Source organism: Armigeres subalbatus, chromosome 3 (assembly GCF_024139115.2).
Source record: "Armigeres subalbatus isolate Guangzhou_Male chromosome 3, GZ_Asu_2, whole genome shotgun sequence".
NCBI lineage: Eukaryota > Metazoa > Arthropoda > Insecta > Diptera > Culicidae > Armigeres > Armigeres subalbatus.
Genome location: NC_085141.1, coordinates 164,612,204 through 164,626,675, shown reverse-complemented (window position 1 = coordinate 164,626,675; position 14,472 = coordinate 164,612,204). Strand labels below are relative to the sequence as shown.

At 41.8% G+C, this 14,472-nt stretch overlaps 1 protein-coding gene across 11 annotated transcripts in view; it reads left to right on the top strand.

The window, feature by feature from the left end:
• Positions 1–9,651, top strand: part of LOC134219594 (tyrosine-protein phosphatase 10D) — a 131,102-nt gene extending 121,451 nt beyond the window's left edge. For 5 of the 11 annotated variants that reach the window (XM_062698373.1, XM_062698372.1, XM_062698371.1 and 2 more), the window contains 4 exons: positions 12–270; positions 332–451; positions 8,110–8,937; positions 9,112–9,651. In XM_062698373.1, coding sequence (XP_062554357.1) covers positions 12–270; positions 332–451; positions 8,110–8,534 — 804 coding nt within the window. In that variant the 3' untranslated portion in view covers positions 8,535–8,937; positions 9,112–9,651. Of the gene's footprint in view, positions 1–11; positions 271–331; positions 452–7,784; positions 7,902–8,109; positions 8,938–9,111 lie in introns of those variants that run through there. The other 6 variants (XM_062698380.1, XM_062698379.1, XM_062698376.1 and 3 more) reach the window with 3 other exon arrangements.
• Positions 9,652–14,472: the final 4,821 nt, after the last annotated feature.

Below are 14,472 nucleotides of genomic sequence, written 5' to 3'. Positions count from 1 at the left end.
TTTTCCGGCAGGGTGACCAGCAACGTATCCTCCGCCATTTCCACTTTACCACGTGGCCAGATTTCGGTGTGCCAAATCCTCCTCAAACCCTCGCTCGTTTTGTGCGTGCTTTCCGCGAGCGGGTTGGACCTGATCAACGCCCGATCGTGGTGCACTGTAGTGCCGGGGTTGGGCGTTCCGGTACGTTTATCACACTCGATAGAATTCTTCAACAGATTCAGGTATCGGACTATGTCGATATCTTCGGTATTGTCTGGGCTATGCGAAAAGGTAAACCAGAGTTTTCTTTGTGTGGAGATACGGTGATCGAATGATTGATAATATGTTTCAGAACGCGTCTGGATGGTACAAACCGAGCAACAATACATTTGTGTCCATCAATGTCTTTTGGTGGTATTAGAGGGTCAGGAAGGTACCGAGCGTGAAATTCACGACAACCAAGGTTACGAAGGTAAGTCATTTTGTTCTCCAAATTTAAATATTTTACTTGTGGTGGCTACCTGTCTTTGATAATCAATCTTTCGAGCCAAAATTACTACAAATGGTAGAAGAGTGAATAATCACGATTCCTAACTGGAAAGTATTCGCTTACATCTTTTACTACGTACTAATAATGATGGGCTTTCGATTTGGTTTAGTGGTGTTTCGTTCTTTAATTTAATACTAACATGTGTTTTTTCTGAATCACGCTGTTTTTTATATTTTTTTTAACTTTTGTGTCATGAGCTTGGACCGGACGGAGTTGATCTGTTTTTTTGTACATTTTGGATTGTTTTGGTAGGTATTATAATATAGAATCACTCTAAAGATGTAGGACTGCTCACTTATCATAACACAATGTATAGACTACTATAACATTTAAAAGTCATCAACTCGTTACTCGTTAGAGTTGGACAAAGGCATCTGTATAATAGAATTAGGTTCGCAGCATCAAGTACGAGTAGTAGCATATAGAAAACAGACTAATTTACTTAGGGGTCCTGCACGCCCCGAGTGGTGCAAAGGGCTGATTGGAATGATCTCCACCCTGAGCGATTGCTCGCTATCGCCCTTATCTATTGCCGTTTAGGTGTTCCATGATTATAGGCTGACGTAGCAGACCACGGTTTGGTTGACGGTCAATCGCACCTACCAGAATTTGTACTAGGCGGTGTCAAATTAAAGGCCATTTGGCATAACTTGTATGCTGTGTCAAATTGAGGGCCGTTTAGCATAATGGTCATTTCGCATAATTCATATGAGTTGCTCAATTAATGGCCATTTGGCATAATTTAAATAATTTATGTATGACTGTTTGGTATAATTCTATTCTGCGTTTTGTATACCATTCAACAGTTAATAATATGTTTGTTGAAAGCCTTGATAGCAAAGCTTTTATTCATTTTTCCTCTAATTTACATTCTTTATTGTATGTGCAGTTCGTCAATCTTTAGCTTTTTATTTAATAATTAACCATTACGTAAGAAGGCTAAAGTGTTTTCAAAAATAGATTAAAGTGCTGAATGCAAGGAATGTAATTGTCGCTGAAAAGTGCAAAAAACAAGCGACAAAAGATAATAGTGATAACTCTTTGTCCTCATCTGCAGAAGATAAAGACATTGTTGTGTTCCATTTTATTTGCAACAAACATGGAGAGGTAATTGTTGTGAACTTTTCAAACTGCGATAACTTGTATATTTCAGAACCTAGCCTACTCCGATTAACCGATTTTCCATGCACTTGAGCCATTCGGCTTCTTGCTTAGCCGTTGAGCCAATCATCTCGCGTCTCGATCGCGGACTACTCAGATCCAAAGATTCTGTTCTGCGGCTACGCGCTCGCCGCAAGCTGACAACAGTTGCGACGTTGATAGCTGGCGCTGGCGTTCTTATTCATTATCGAGATCTACCTTCCGACGTGTCCATCCCGCATGTCTCCAACATAGCATTCCTCTCCGTTTCGAACCGAGAACATGTGCATTGAGCGCAGTCGGGGGAAGCCGCATGTCCGATCCTATGCAGATACCACCTGAAGCATCCGTGGCCTGTTAAGAACTGGATCAAGTCAAAGTTTAGCTCTCCATAAGATCTGCTAATCCATGTCGACACACTTTGGACTGGGTGATACCCTTAGTCAAGTTGTCCTACTCCCTTTGCCATTTGGCTGCCGTTGCAGTTTTAATATTCCTTCGGGCATTACCAGTGCCCCTGAGAGCGTAGCAATCCTCGTCTTCCTTCACCACCAGTTTATTGGGCATTATGCCCGCGTATACACATGCTGCCTCGAGAGGTATGGTGCGATATGCACATCAGCCTATGAGTAATCTCCAGCTTTCGAATGTTGCAGTTTGCGCGCAATACCGACACTCAGACTGGACCTCTGTACCGCATTATTGAAATCGCCGTGCTTGCCAACAGGATGCGCTTGTAGGAGCACACCCCAGAGCTCTTCGCCATCATCCTCGATAGTGCCGTTGACGCGCTCTTGCAGACGTAGTCGACATGACTTATGAAGCTCAACTTATCGTAGAACATCACCACCAATTGCTTAAGGGATCTCTTGGAGGTGATGTCGCAGCTGTTGGCTCTAATTATCGCAACCTGCAACGATCTCCTGTTGTTAATGACTATCATCTCCTGTGGCTTCTTGCCGCGCAACCATTCCTCGACTAAACTGATCCACCTCCTCGATGAACTCCCCGTACACAGTCATCGTTACGTCATCGGCGAAGCTTCGTCATGGCGGAAGCTTCAACCTCAGCACACCATCATACATCACGTTCCACAGCAGTGGACCCAGGTTTGATCCCTGCGGGACACCTGCTGTAATGGGGGTGCTAGCCAAACATTCATCTATCTCGTAGATTAATACTCGATTCTGAAAGTAGCTTTCCAGAATCTTGTACATTCCTACCGGTACTCCCAGCCGAAGCAAGGAGTTAGCTATCTCCATGCAGCACGCACTGTTAAACGCATTCTGCCTGCCGAGGAAGTAACGCGCAGTAACGGATACTGCGCCGCTTGCATTCTATATCGAGCTCTGCAGTATTACCCAACCACCGATTTAATGGCTCGACTTCCGCTTCCTCCATGTACGGCGACAACCTGTTCAGGATTAACTTCTCTAGCAGCTTCCCTTCAGTATTTATTAGACATATTGGTCTGTACGCTGAAAGGTTTCCGGGTGGCTTGCCAGGATTTGGTAACAGAACTAAACGCTGTCTCTTCCATATATCCGAGAATGTCCGCTCGTCCATGCACTTCTGCATGACTGACCTGAACTTGTCCGGATGTGTCATTATGGACGCTATTAACGCCATTTTCAAGATCTCATCCGGACCAGGTGCTTTAAAGGTCGAAGGACTTTACCACCGTCATTAGTAGAGGGTCACCCTCGCCGTCTGCTCCTACCCTCGCTGCTGCCGGCAATGTATTTGTCCGTGGTTGTAGTTTTTTCTAGCCCTGAGGCAGGTTGCTCAAAGGGCTGCAATTTACCAGTATACCTGTGGCCTGCAATTCCATGGTTACGTTTTTCTCGGCATGGTAGCGTCAGATGCTCGTGACAGAACTGAACCAAATTCGTCACCGCTCAAATTTCACGTGTTTTCTACCTGAACCATACATTCGCTGAAGGGCTCACCATCGAAGAGGCGACCTTTCATGGCCGGGTTGTAAAAGTAGCTCCCCGGCTTTTTCTCCTTGCCTCACTGGGTTTCGAAGACTTCCTTCGAGTGTGGCGAGAGCTCGGTGCTATTCAAGTTCTCGAGCTCTCGATCACACCTCGTATTGCTGCGTTGGTTCTATAAAGTTGCAAAATCTTATGCTTACACAAGACGCATCGCGCATCTATAAAATTATCATACTTTCCTGGGAGCTGCGCTCCTTCCCGCTGCCTCCATTGTAAGTCTGCCTTGTAGAGTCTAGAGTCTTGTGGCTCTATCCTGTAATTCACCTTCTCCTTCGCACAATCGTCGTAGTCGACTCCGCCGTGTTAGTCGCCGTCAATGACTTCTTGCTGAGCAGCTTCAAAAACCATCGGTTCACCGGTTGAATCTGTTCGACCTTGGAACGCTCCGAATATCCAATTAGAATACACGGTGACTTGGCCTTCGGAACATACGATATTGCTCTTGCTCCGAAGACGCGTAGATTCGATTCAGGCTGATCGGGATACTCTTCATCGGCGATCGATTGTTTATGTAGACCGCTGTCAACGCTTTTATTTATTTATTATCAGAGTAAGGCCGGAGTGGCCTGTGCTGCACATAAAAGTCTTCTCCATTCAGCTCGGTCCATGGCTGCACTTCGCCAACCACGCAGTCTGCGGAGGGTCCGCAAATCGTCCTCAACCTGATCGATCCACCTTGCCCGCTGTGCACCTCGTCTTCTTGTTCCCGCTGTCAACGCTGCTTCTACCCAAAAACGTTTGTCCATCTTGCCGTCGAGCAATGGACGTCTGGCTCGCCCCTGAAACGTCCGGTTCATGCGTTTTGCTCTGGATTGTGAGGTACAGTTGTCTCGTGACGAATACCGTCCGTCTTGATGAATTTGACGATATGCTTACCGATATACTCTCTGTCGTTGTTAGTCCGTAGAAGAGAGAAGGTTCACTGCAAGATATGGAATACATAAAACGTTAGTGACATCTAGGCTACAGCATTCTCCATCTATTTCAGCATCTAGCTCGACGTTGTCTCCGACTACAATCGCTATCTCGGATGCGTCTGCCACGTAGATAGACACCTTCTGAGCGCCTACAAAAGCAGCCTCGTTATTTTTTAAATTTATGGATCCTGTACACCTCCGGTGGTGCAAAGGGCCGACTTCAAAGATCTCCATCCTGAGCGATGTCCAGCTATCGCTTTAACCTGTTGCCAGGTTAGATTTCGGTCGACTTCTTTTATTTATTTATTGAGGTTTCACCGCCATGAGCCTCTGGGTCTGCCTCTGCTGCGATGTCCCGCTGGGTTCCAGTGTAATGGTTGTTTACAGATTTCATGTCCGCCCCTACGTTGAGTGTGGCCGACCCAGTCCCACTTCCGATCCCGAATTTCAGTTGCTATTGGCCTCTGGTGAACGACGATGGAGCTCGTTGATGAACACCTGCAGTTGTTGTGTGTTCTCCACTGATACACACCATGCTACGCTAGCGAATAATATCACAGATTTCACATTAGAGTTGAAAATTCGTATTTTGGGGCGTTCACTTATCTGCCTATTTTTCCAGATATTTCTTTAACTCGCAAAGGCAGCCCTTGCTTTCTTGATCCGTGCGCCTATGTCGATCTTGGTACCGCCGTCTGACGCCATTTGGCTACCAAGATATTGGAAGCTTTCAACATTCTCCACTGGTTGCCCGGTTACTGTGAAACTGGAAGGGGTCACCGTGTTTACATCCAACGATTTGGTTTTGTTGACGTTGATGACTAAGCCTGCCAAAGAGGAGCGCTCGGCAAGGTCGTTGAGCTTACTCTGCATTTCAGAGCTCCGTTGAGCGAGGAGAGCAACGTCATCAGCCAATTCCATGGTTATAGGCTGCCATAACAGCCCGCGGTTTGGTTCACGGTCAATCGCACCTACCAGAATCTCGTCGATTACGATGAGAAACAGTAACGGTGATAGAATACATCCTTGCCTCACACCAGCTACGACCCGGATATGGTCGGACAAGACCCCATTGCATTTCAGGGCGCCCCACATATTCTCGTGATTCAGACGGTCGAAAGCTTTTTCACAGTCAATGAATACCAAGTAAAGGGACTCTTGGAGTTCGTTGACCTCCTCTAGAATGATACAGAGCGTGACAATATGGTCCACACAGGATCTTTCGGCACGGAATCCGGCCTGCTGCTACCGGATATAGGATAACTAGGATAGATTTGCATAGAACTTTGAGAACGGTACACAGCAACATAATACCTCGCCAGTTATCGCATACAGTCAGATCACCCTTTTTGGGCACCTTCACTAAAATACCTTGCATCCAGTCGACCGGAAAAGTTGTGGTGTCCCAGATATTACGAAATAAACGATGCAGTAGTTGAACGGATGTCATGGGGTCAGCCTTTGAGCATCTCGGCTAATATGCGATCGACCCCTGGGGCTTTATTCTACTTCATGCTTTGGATGGCTGTTTGAATCTCTAGCAGCAATGGAGCTTCGGTATTGACGCGTGTTATTCGTCGGATCCTAGGCAGATCATGCCGAGGTGGTGGTGGCCTGGCTGGCACTTGAAAAAGTTGTTCGAAGTGCTCGAACAAGCATTACAGCTGGTCAGTTGGGTCGGTCAATAACTGATCATTCGCGTCTTTTACAGGCATCGTTGCCGACGCTCGCTTGTCCCGTCGACATGAGCGTTTTACTTCCTTCTCAAGAGCCGAGTATCGTTGACGGGCTAAGACTTTGGCTTCTTTGCTTTTTGATCGCTCTATCGCGGCTTTGGCTTCTCTTCGCTCCTCTATTTTCCTCCAGGTCTCATCGGTGATCCATTGTTTTCTCTGGCTGCGCAGTTTACCCAGATTGTTCTCACTGGTGGCGATGAAGGCAATATGACGATGACGGTGTATTGGTCTTCTACGCTGCCACCTTCCGGAATATCTGCAGCACGCGTCTCCAGTTCTTCACCGAAGGACCGTTTCACCGTGGCATCTTCCAGTCGGCGTGTGTTGAACTGTCGTCCAACTCTCTCCTCCTTCGTCGGCAGGAGGCGCAAGCGTATTTCGCCGATGAGGAGGTGATGATCAGACGCGATATCGGCACTACGAGCAGCCTCGTCCCTGAAAATCGTTTTGGTTTTTGAATATTCGATTTGAACCAATCTGCCATCCACTGGACCAGTGTTGGTAAAATCATTTTCGAATCCTAATTCACTGTTTTAACAAAGAAGAACAAAAGAAACCCTACGATGATACAAATGGATGATTCAATTCAGCTTGAGTTAAGGTCAGCCGAACCATAAGTTCATCACTTGACAAAAGTTAATCATTCATGCATAAAAACCCATAACGCTGGGTAGTTACATTTACATGTTGTGTTACGGAGTAAGATTGACCATGGCCATTGGCCATATTGCCAGCTTAAGGCCAATTCTGACCTAATTAATACCTTCCCCTATATACAACACCGTGGCACTTATTTCGATATCGGCGTGTTGAGATCTTTTCATGAAGTACGACATCAGCCATTCTTTTCATTTTCCTAATTACTAGGTAGATAGGAGTGGCAGTGTTGAGTTTATGAATTATCAATTCTTAAAAAACATGAAAATACGATAATAATAGCTTTCAGGCAGGGCTGACAATAGTCATCGACGCTGAACAAAATGTACAGTAGCGACGAGTTGTAGTGTCTTCATTGCTATTCGACGCATCGTTAATGTCGTGCAACCAATCCTTTGTAATAATGAACGTCATTATGTTTTCAACTATTCCGTCTTTAACGATGTGCAATCAATTATGTGAAGAAGTGACGACGGTAATCGTCATAAATTGTGGCTGCGCGACTATCTTCGTCGTAGGCATGCGGTGCGAAAAACCGAATAGGTATTGTGTCGTGCAATGTTATGACCAAGACTATATTTTTTCGCTTTCTTTATACGACGAGAATAACTATTGTCAGCCCTGCTTTTAGGTTTCAATTATTCTGCAATGTCAGTAATATCATAATAACCAACGTAGATCGTCACATTCTTCTCAAATCAGATCTTCAAATTGCATGGTGTTTGAAACGTGTGTTGGGATTAGTTTTGTTTATTATTTGAAAATACCTGCACATTTTCTTATATTTTTATTTCTATTTCTTTCTAAGTTCCCGACGAAAGCACACTAAACCAAACCGAAGAGAGCCATCTTTTAGGCAATTCCAACACCAAGCTTACAGTAGTATAGAAAAAGAAACGAAAGATGTAAATTTAAAAAAGTAACCTCAAATAAAACATTATTTCAATGTAATCAACCATTCATGTTTTTACTATTCCCCTCTTTTATTACAATTACACTTGGATTCAATATGCAATCAACCTGTTTTACGGTGTCGGAAATGCAAACGATTAACTTATGTACTGCACTTTGTATATGGAAAAAACTCTAACAAAATGGTGGCTTAATTGGTACTTGCTAAATAACATTACCAGAACCAGGTGAACAAGATGTTTCTGAAGAAAGACAGCTAATTGAATCTGAGGGAGGGAACATCAATAACGAAGGCGAACTGATCAGTGAATCTAAGGACAACGAACTTGTTGGTAGCACCCTCGGTGAGGAAGAGCAAAGCAATAATCTTAATAACAGTACGACTGACGATGCCAAAACCGACGCAAATTATTGCCAAGAAACAGAAGTGATAGCCGTTGAAGTACAAGTACCCAATAGAAATAGTAGTAACGAACAACTGCAACAGGCAGCCGAAGATATAGCTGATAAGAGTAACAGCAACAGTAATGACACTAGTCAAGACGGAAGTAGTCGTTTGATCGAATCTGTCGAAATCAAGCCCGAAGGTATTAACAGTAGCGACCAGCAATCGATTGGTTGCAAGTTATGGAAAGAGGAAAGATGACAGTTAGAGAACGATAGCGATAATCGGAGCAGTGGTCGAAGCAGCATCGTTATCGCTATCAACGACGACAGTCACGCAAACAGCGCGCACATCATTATTCGAGTTGATGGTGACGATGCCGAGGATAAGAAAGACGACGAAACAGAAATCGACGTCGGCATCGACTCCGATGAAGAGGACGAAGATGATTCAAATGAGCAGCGGGAGCTATTGTTGCACAAAAACAATGAGAAGAATAATCTCAGCATGGACGGCGGTATCGAGCGAATACGATACAAGCACCATTTCGTCGAAGACGAGGAAGATGAGCAAGACGATGACATCATTGTTATCGTAGACGAAGATAATAATCTTTGTGGTGGTGGTGTTAATGATGAGCTATATTTAAAGCTTAGAGAAATGGGTTGGTAGATTTCTATTTAATTACTTTGTCATACTAACATAAACATAAACTTTTGACAAAAAATCCAAATTGTTCTTTCACTCTAACACTCTTAAGCGTTCATTTATCACACCAACGATGGTTGCATACAATGTATAAATGTTAACTATTTTCATTATATTTCATTTCCAACAGATGACGAAGGAATCGCAGAGTCAGGAATGTAGACAAAACAAGAGTAGATGTCATTCACCATGATCTTCGAAACTTTTTTTTTATTTCGTTAAGCGGCCAAATCTCAACAAAATCTCGTCATTAGCAAATCGATCCTAGACAAGAAAATAAAAATTCAAAACCACGTAAAGCAAAATTGAAAAGCTGTAAATAGCAATCAACTTTCGGCTCCTTCTTAGACCTGGTAAAAGAAAAACAAATGTTATCAATGTACTACTGTGTATTCCACCTTTTAGATGTTGGTGAACAAATTTGAAACTGCATGTGCTATTATGTGATCGGGAATTATTTTCTTGATCCCATTGGACGGAAAATCAAATTATGAAAAATAACGAATCGCAGAAATTTTTACTGTATTTATGCATGTGCAATGGACGTAGAATCCATTTTTTTAATTCTTTTTTGTTGTAAATAATGTAAGTTGTATCATTGCAATTTTAGTTACACGATATTTTAAAAGCAAAACTTACAATAAAAGAGAAAAGTATCATATCAATCAAACATTTGTTATTTTTTCACTTCAGTAGTATAAGTAGAAAGAAAATCTTCAGAGATCTATAATAAAAGGCAGTCGACCTCAATTTCGCAGTATGTATTGACGAATTCGACCAATAATAAGAAGGGCGATCTTGATAGTTCAATAACAAATTTTGAAAACGACTTACACATCTGCTGTTGTAAACAAAGATTCAAGTGTTGATTTGACGAATTTGATAGCAAATCCACGCAAACCAACACCATCAACAGGTAGCAGTAAGCCTTCATCTACGCATTATTATCACTGCTAGGTATTACTTCGGGCACAGCAAATGCTGGGTAAGGCGTACCATTGGTACTTCGCGTACCTAACCGATTCAATACGGATTTTTATTTGTCGTATTTCAACATAAATTTTGGACATTCTGCTTCAAAAACGTATGCAAACCTTGAAAAAGTAGAAATATGGGGTAGATTTTTTTTAGATCTTCTAGGGCTTCCAAACCTTTCTTGAGTTCAGATCTTGATGATCTACTAAACAACAAAGCGTTTTACGGGGCCTCAATCCTAATTTGAAGTTGGCATTGCTACTTGAGACATAATTAAACTATTTTTTATCAAATCGCAAAATGGCAGTTTTACCAAAACATAAACGGTACTCCAAACTATTCTTGAGTTCAGATATTGGAGGTCTACAAGATCAACAGAGCAATTCATAGGCTCCCGAGCTGGTGTAATAGTTGGAAGAGCCCCATGGAACATTAATACAGCAGTATATACAAAATACAAGACTCCCAGAATATCTACGGTACTCCAAACAATTCTTGAGTTCAGATCTTGGAGGACTATAAGACCAACAAAGTGATTGATAGGTTCCTGAGCTTGTGTGTTAGTTGTAAAAACCCCATGGGACGTGATTGTGTCAGTATATAAAAACATCCACATTCCCAGAATAGCTACGGTACTCCAAAACTTTCTTGAGTTCAGATTTTGAAGTTCTACAACACCAACAGAGTGATTCATAAGGTCCTGAGCATGTATGTTAGTTGGAGCAACCCCTTGGGACATCATTACACCAGAATAAGCGAATCACAGCATTCCCAGAGTTCCTGGGGTAATCCAAATCATACTTGAGTTCAGATACTGGAGGTCTTCAAGCCCAACAAAGTGTTTCATTGATTTCGCTTGTGTGTTAGTTGGAGAAGCCCCATGGAACATCATTACACCAGTATATACAAAATACAATATTCCCAGAGTATCTACGGTACTCCAAATCATTCTTGAATTCAGATCATGGGGGTCTACAAGACCAACAGAGTGATTCAAATGCAACTCAGCTTATGTGTTGGTTGTAAAAACCCCATGAGACATCATTACACCTGTATATGAAAATTGAAACATTACAAGAATGTCTACGGTACTCCAAACGATTTTTGAGTTCAGATATTGGAGGTCTACGAGGCCAACAGAGTGAATATGGGAGTGGGACATCAATATACCAGTATATACAAATCATAACATTCCCGGAATATTTACGGCGCCATACATGAGTTCAGATATTGGAGGTCTAAAAGACCAACAGAATGATTCATGGATTCTGAAGCTTGTTTGTTAGTTGGAGAACCATCATGGAACATCATTACACCATTATATAAAAATCTTATAAAAATCGTACAAAAAAAACGTGTTATTGTGATCACAAACATCGCATCCACAATTTTTTCGTTCCTTTTATCGTCTATAGTGTTATAGAATAAAGCTTGGTCTACGAGTACCACGGCGTCTCTTGATGACCGGCTGGGCTATACATGTGAATTATTGCTACTCTATAATCGATCAGAATTAGAGTAAGTTGCACCCTGAAGGCATTGGTACTCTCATACTTACTTGTTTAATATTTATTATACATATTATATATTTTATACGATATGTTTACCCAGTAGCGTAGCCAGAAAATTGCTCTGGGGGGAGGGGGGTTTCTGAACATTTGGTTAATTTCGAGAAGGTTCGAAAAAAAATGTTTTTCTAAAAAATTTGTCCAATTTGTTTTATGTCCAAAACCACCCCCGTGGCTACGCCACTGTGTTTACCCAAGTGTTTACCATTTTTATACGTATTGAAAACACCAAGGGGTATCATGAGATGACAGTCTAACCAATAAATGAGGATTGCGTACCAAGAACTGAATAAAGCTCGCAACACATTCAATCGACAGTATAATTGGTTTCAGTATTGCACGGAAGTGGATGTTACTAAGACTAACATTTATATGTAAGAGTAATCTAATTTACGTTTAAATAGTTTCATAAAATTTCTTTTCAAACACTTTTCACCATTATCCCAAAATTAATTAAATGTAATATCTGAAACATGTTGCTAACAAAAATCTCTCTCAGTTCCTCTGCAACCATTTAATGTGATTCTGTGAGATCGTCAACAGAAGGTAAAATTTTCGAATCGACATGTTAAGCTCTGGTGCACTGCTGCAAACATGCACCACACTAGGAGTAAACTTTTTGAAAGCAGTGTACCAAAAGAAATCAATAGTTAAGTACTGTACTCAAGGATAGTTTGGAGCGTCGTAGGTGTCGAACGAATTCTGTGGAGTGTCTGAATTTGTGTTGCGATGTATCCTGGAGCTATTCCAACTCATAAAACTAGTAGGGACATCAAAGATCTTCATGTTGATCGATTTGAATATTAAGACCTGTACTCAAGGATAGTTTGGAGTGCCGTAGATGTCGAACGAACTCTGGTGTGCCTGTAATGGTGTTGAGAGGTATCGCGGAGCTATTCCACCTCATAAAACTAGTGAGGACATCGAAGATCTTCATGTTGTTCGATTTGAATATTAAGATCTGATCTCAAGGAGAGTTTGGAATGTCGTAGATGTCGAACGAATTCTGTGGTGTGTTTGTAATGGTGTTACGAGGTATCCTGGAGCTATTCCAACTCATAAAACTAGTGGGGACATCGGAGACCTGCATGTTGATCGATTTGAATATTAGGATCTGTACTCAAGGATAATTTGGAGTGTCGTAGATGTCGAACGAATTCTGTGGTGTGTCTGTAATGGTGTTACGAGGTCCTCCTGGAGCTATTCCAACTCAATTTGTGTTGTTGCTTTATCCGACGATACTACTTCGTACCTGTGCTCGCTAAAACTGCAATTTTTATGTGAAAAGCTCTAATTTCGGCTACGGATACAGTTTCATCGATTCATTTACTTCCTCCGGCATCCAAAAGTATTGAACTTGGAAAGTTTCTTCATTTCTATCCGTTAAAAAGTAACATTTGTTTGGCGTACTTTTTCCATTCACGGGGAGTGCTAAATCTTCATCGCTATTGTTCACTGCCGGCTGTAGCTCATAAACGTCACCGCTTTGCACCTATATCGAAACATGGCACGAGAGTGTAACAAATGCAAAAACCAGAGTCTATTATATAGAGTTGCGCAAAGAGGATCTTCTTACACTTATTCTGAATAATGGTCTTGTTATTATGTTGGCAACTTTCATTTTTGTTCAACCCTTCAAGTGACTTCACTCTAAAGCTTTTTAATTGGATAACCAAGTTACCAACAGAGTGCAAACACATGAGTTCCTTGTTGCTACTTTATTGGGGGATGAATTGAAGTTTTTTGAAGCTGTTTCTAGAACAAATCTAATAGATTTCAATTCATGCGTTTAAATTCGCCATAATACTTATTAGGCGATAACAATACTTCCGCCTTACCAAAAAGCATTTGTTTACTTTGCTCGATAGGTAGACGGTTTGACAGTTCAATAGGTAGATTTGGCTTCACTCTTTGCGTAACTCTATATATAATAGACTCTGGCAAAAACGAGTGTCTGCAGAACGAAACAACGGTTGTGTGTGAAGGTTTTTTCTACATTTTCTTTTCTCCACCTTCTACATTGAACGTGGATTTGTCCAGTGTATCGCATGAGCACTCGCTTTAAAAAATACCGCCGTTGACTTCTACAATGATTGCTTCGCCGTCTCCTGTTTGCTCGGATACTGCTACAGTAAAACTGCATTTATCGAACATCGCTAATGATGTTACCGAGGACGAAGTTTTGCAGATGATGTACGACTCTATTGGTATCACGGAAGTGATAAAAATTAAATGCTTAAAACCTGCTTGGAAAGATGCCGCTACGATGGATTTTATATCATTCAAAGTTGAAGTTGCTGATTGCTACCGTTCGAGCACCATAAATTCATCGAAATGGCCTAAAGGAATCCGATGTCGTGAGTTCAGGGACTTCTCAAACACAACGTGGAGGCCAGCCCGTTAGATCTTTCATGTGTAGTCATGTCGTCATGTGTAGTTGCAGAGAGTATTTGTTAATGTTATTATTATTGATGTGTAAGGCTTGTTTGTTTTTGTTGTTGTATATTTGAATACTGCTTATCCGTTTTTATGTAAAGTTCCATAGATATAAGTTTTCAATAAGACAACATCATGTCAGTTGAAATAAATAATTACAAATAAATAAACAAATTAATAAAACTAGTGGGGACATCGAAGATCTGCATGTTGATCGATTTGAATATTAGGATCTGTACTCAAGGATAGTTTGGAGTGTCGTAGGTGTCGAACGAATTCTGTGGAGTGTCTGTTATGGTGTTACTAGGTATCCTGGAGCTATTCCAACTCATAAAACTAGTGGAGTTATCGAAGACCTTCATGTTGTTCGATTTGAATATTAAGATCTGATCTCAAGGAGAGTTTGAAGTGTCGTAGATGTCGAACGAATTCTGTGGTGTGTCTGTAATGGTGTTACGAGGTATCCTGGAGCTATTCCAACTCATAAAACTAGTGGGAACATCGAAGACCTG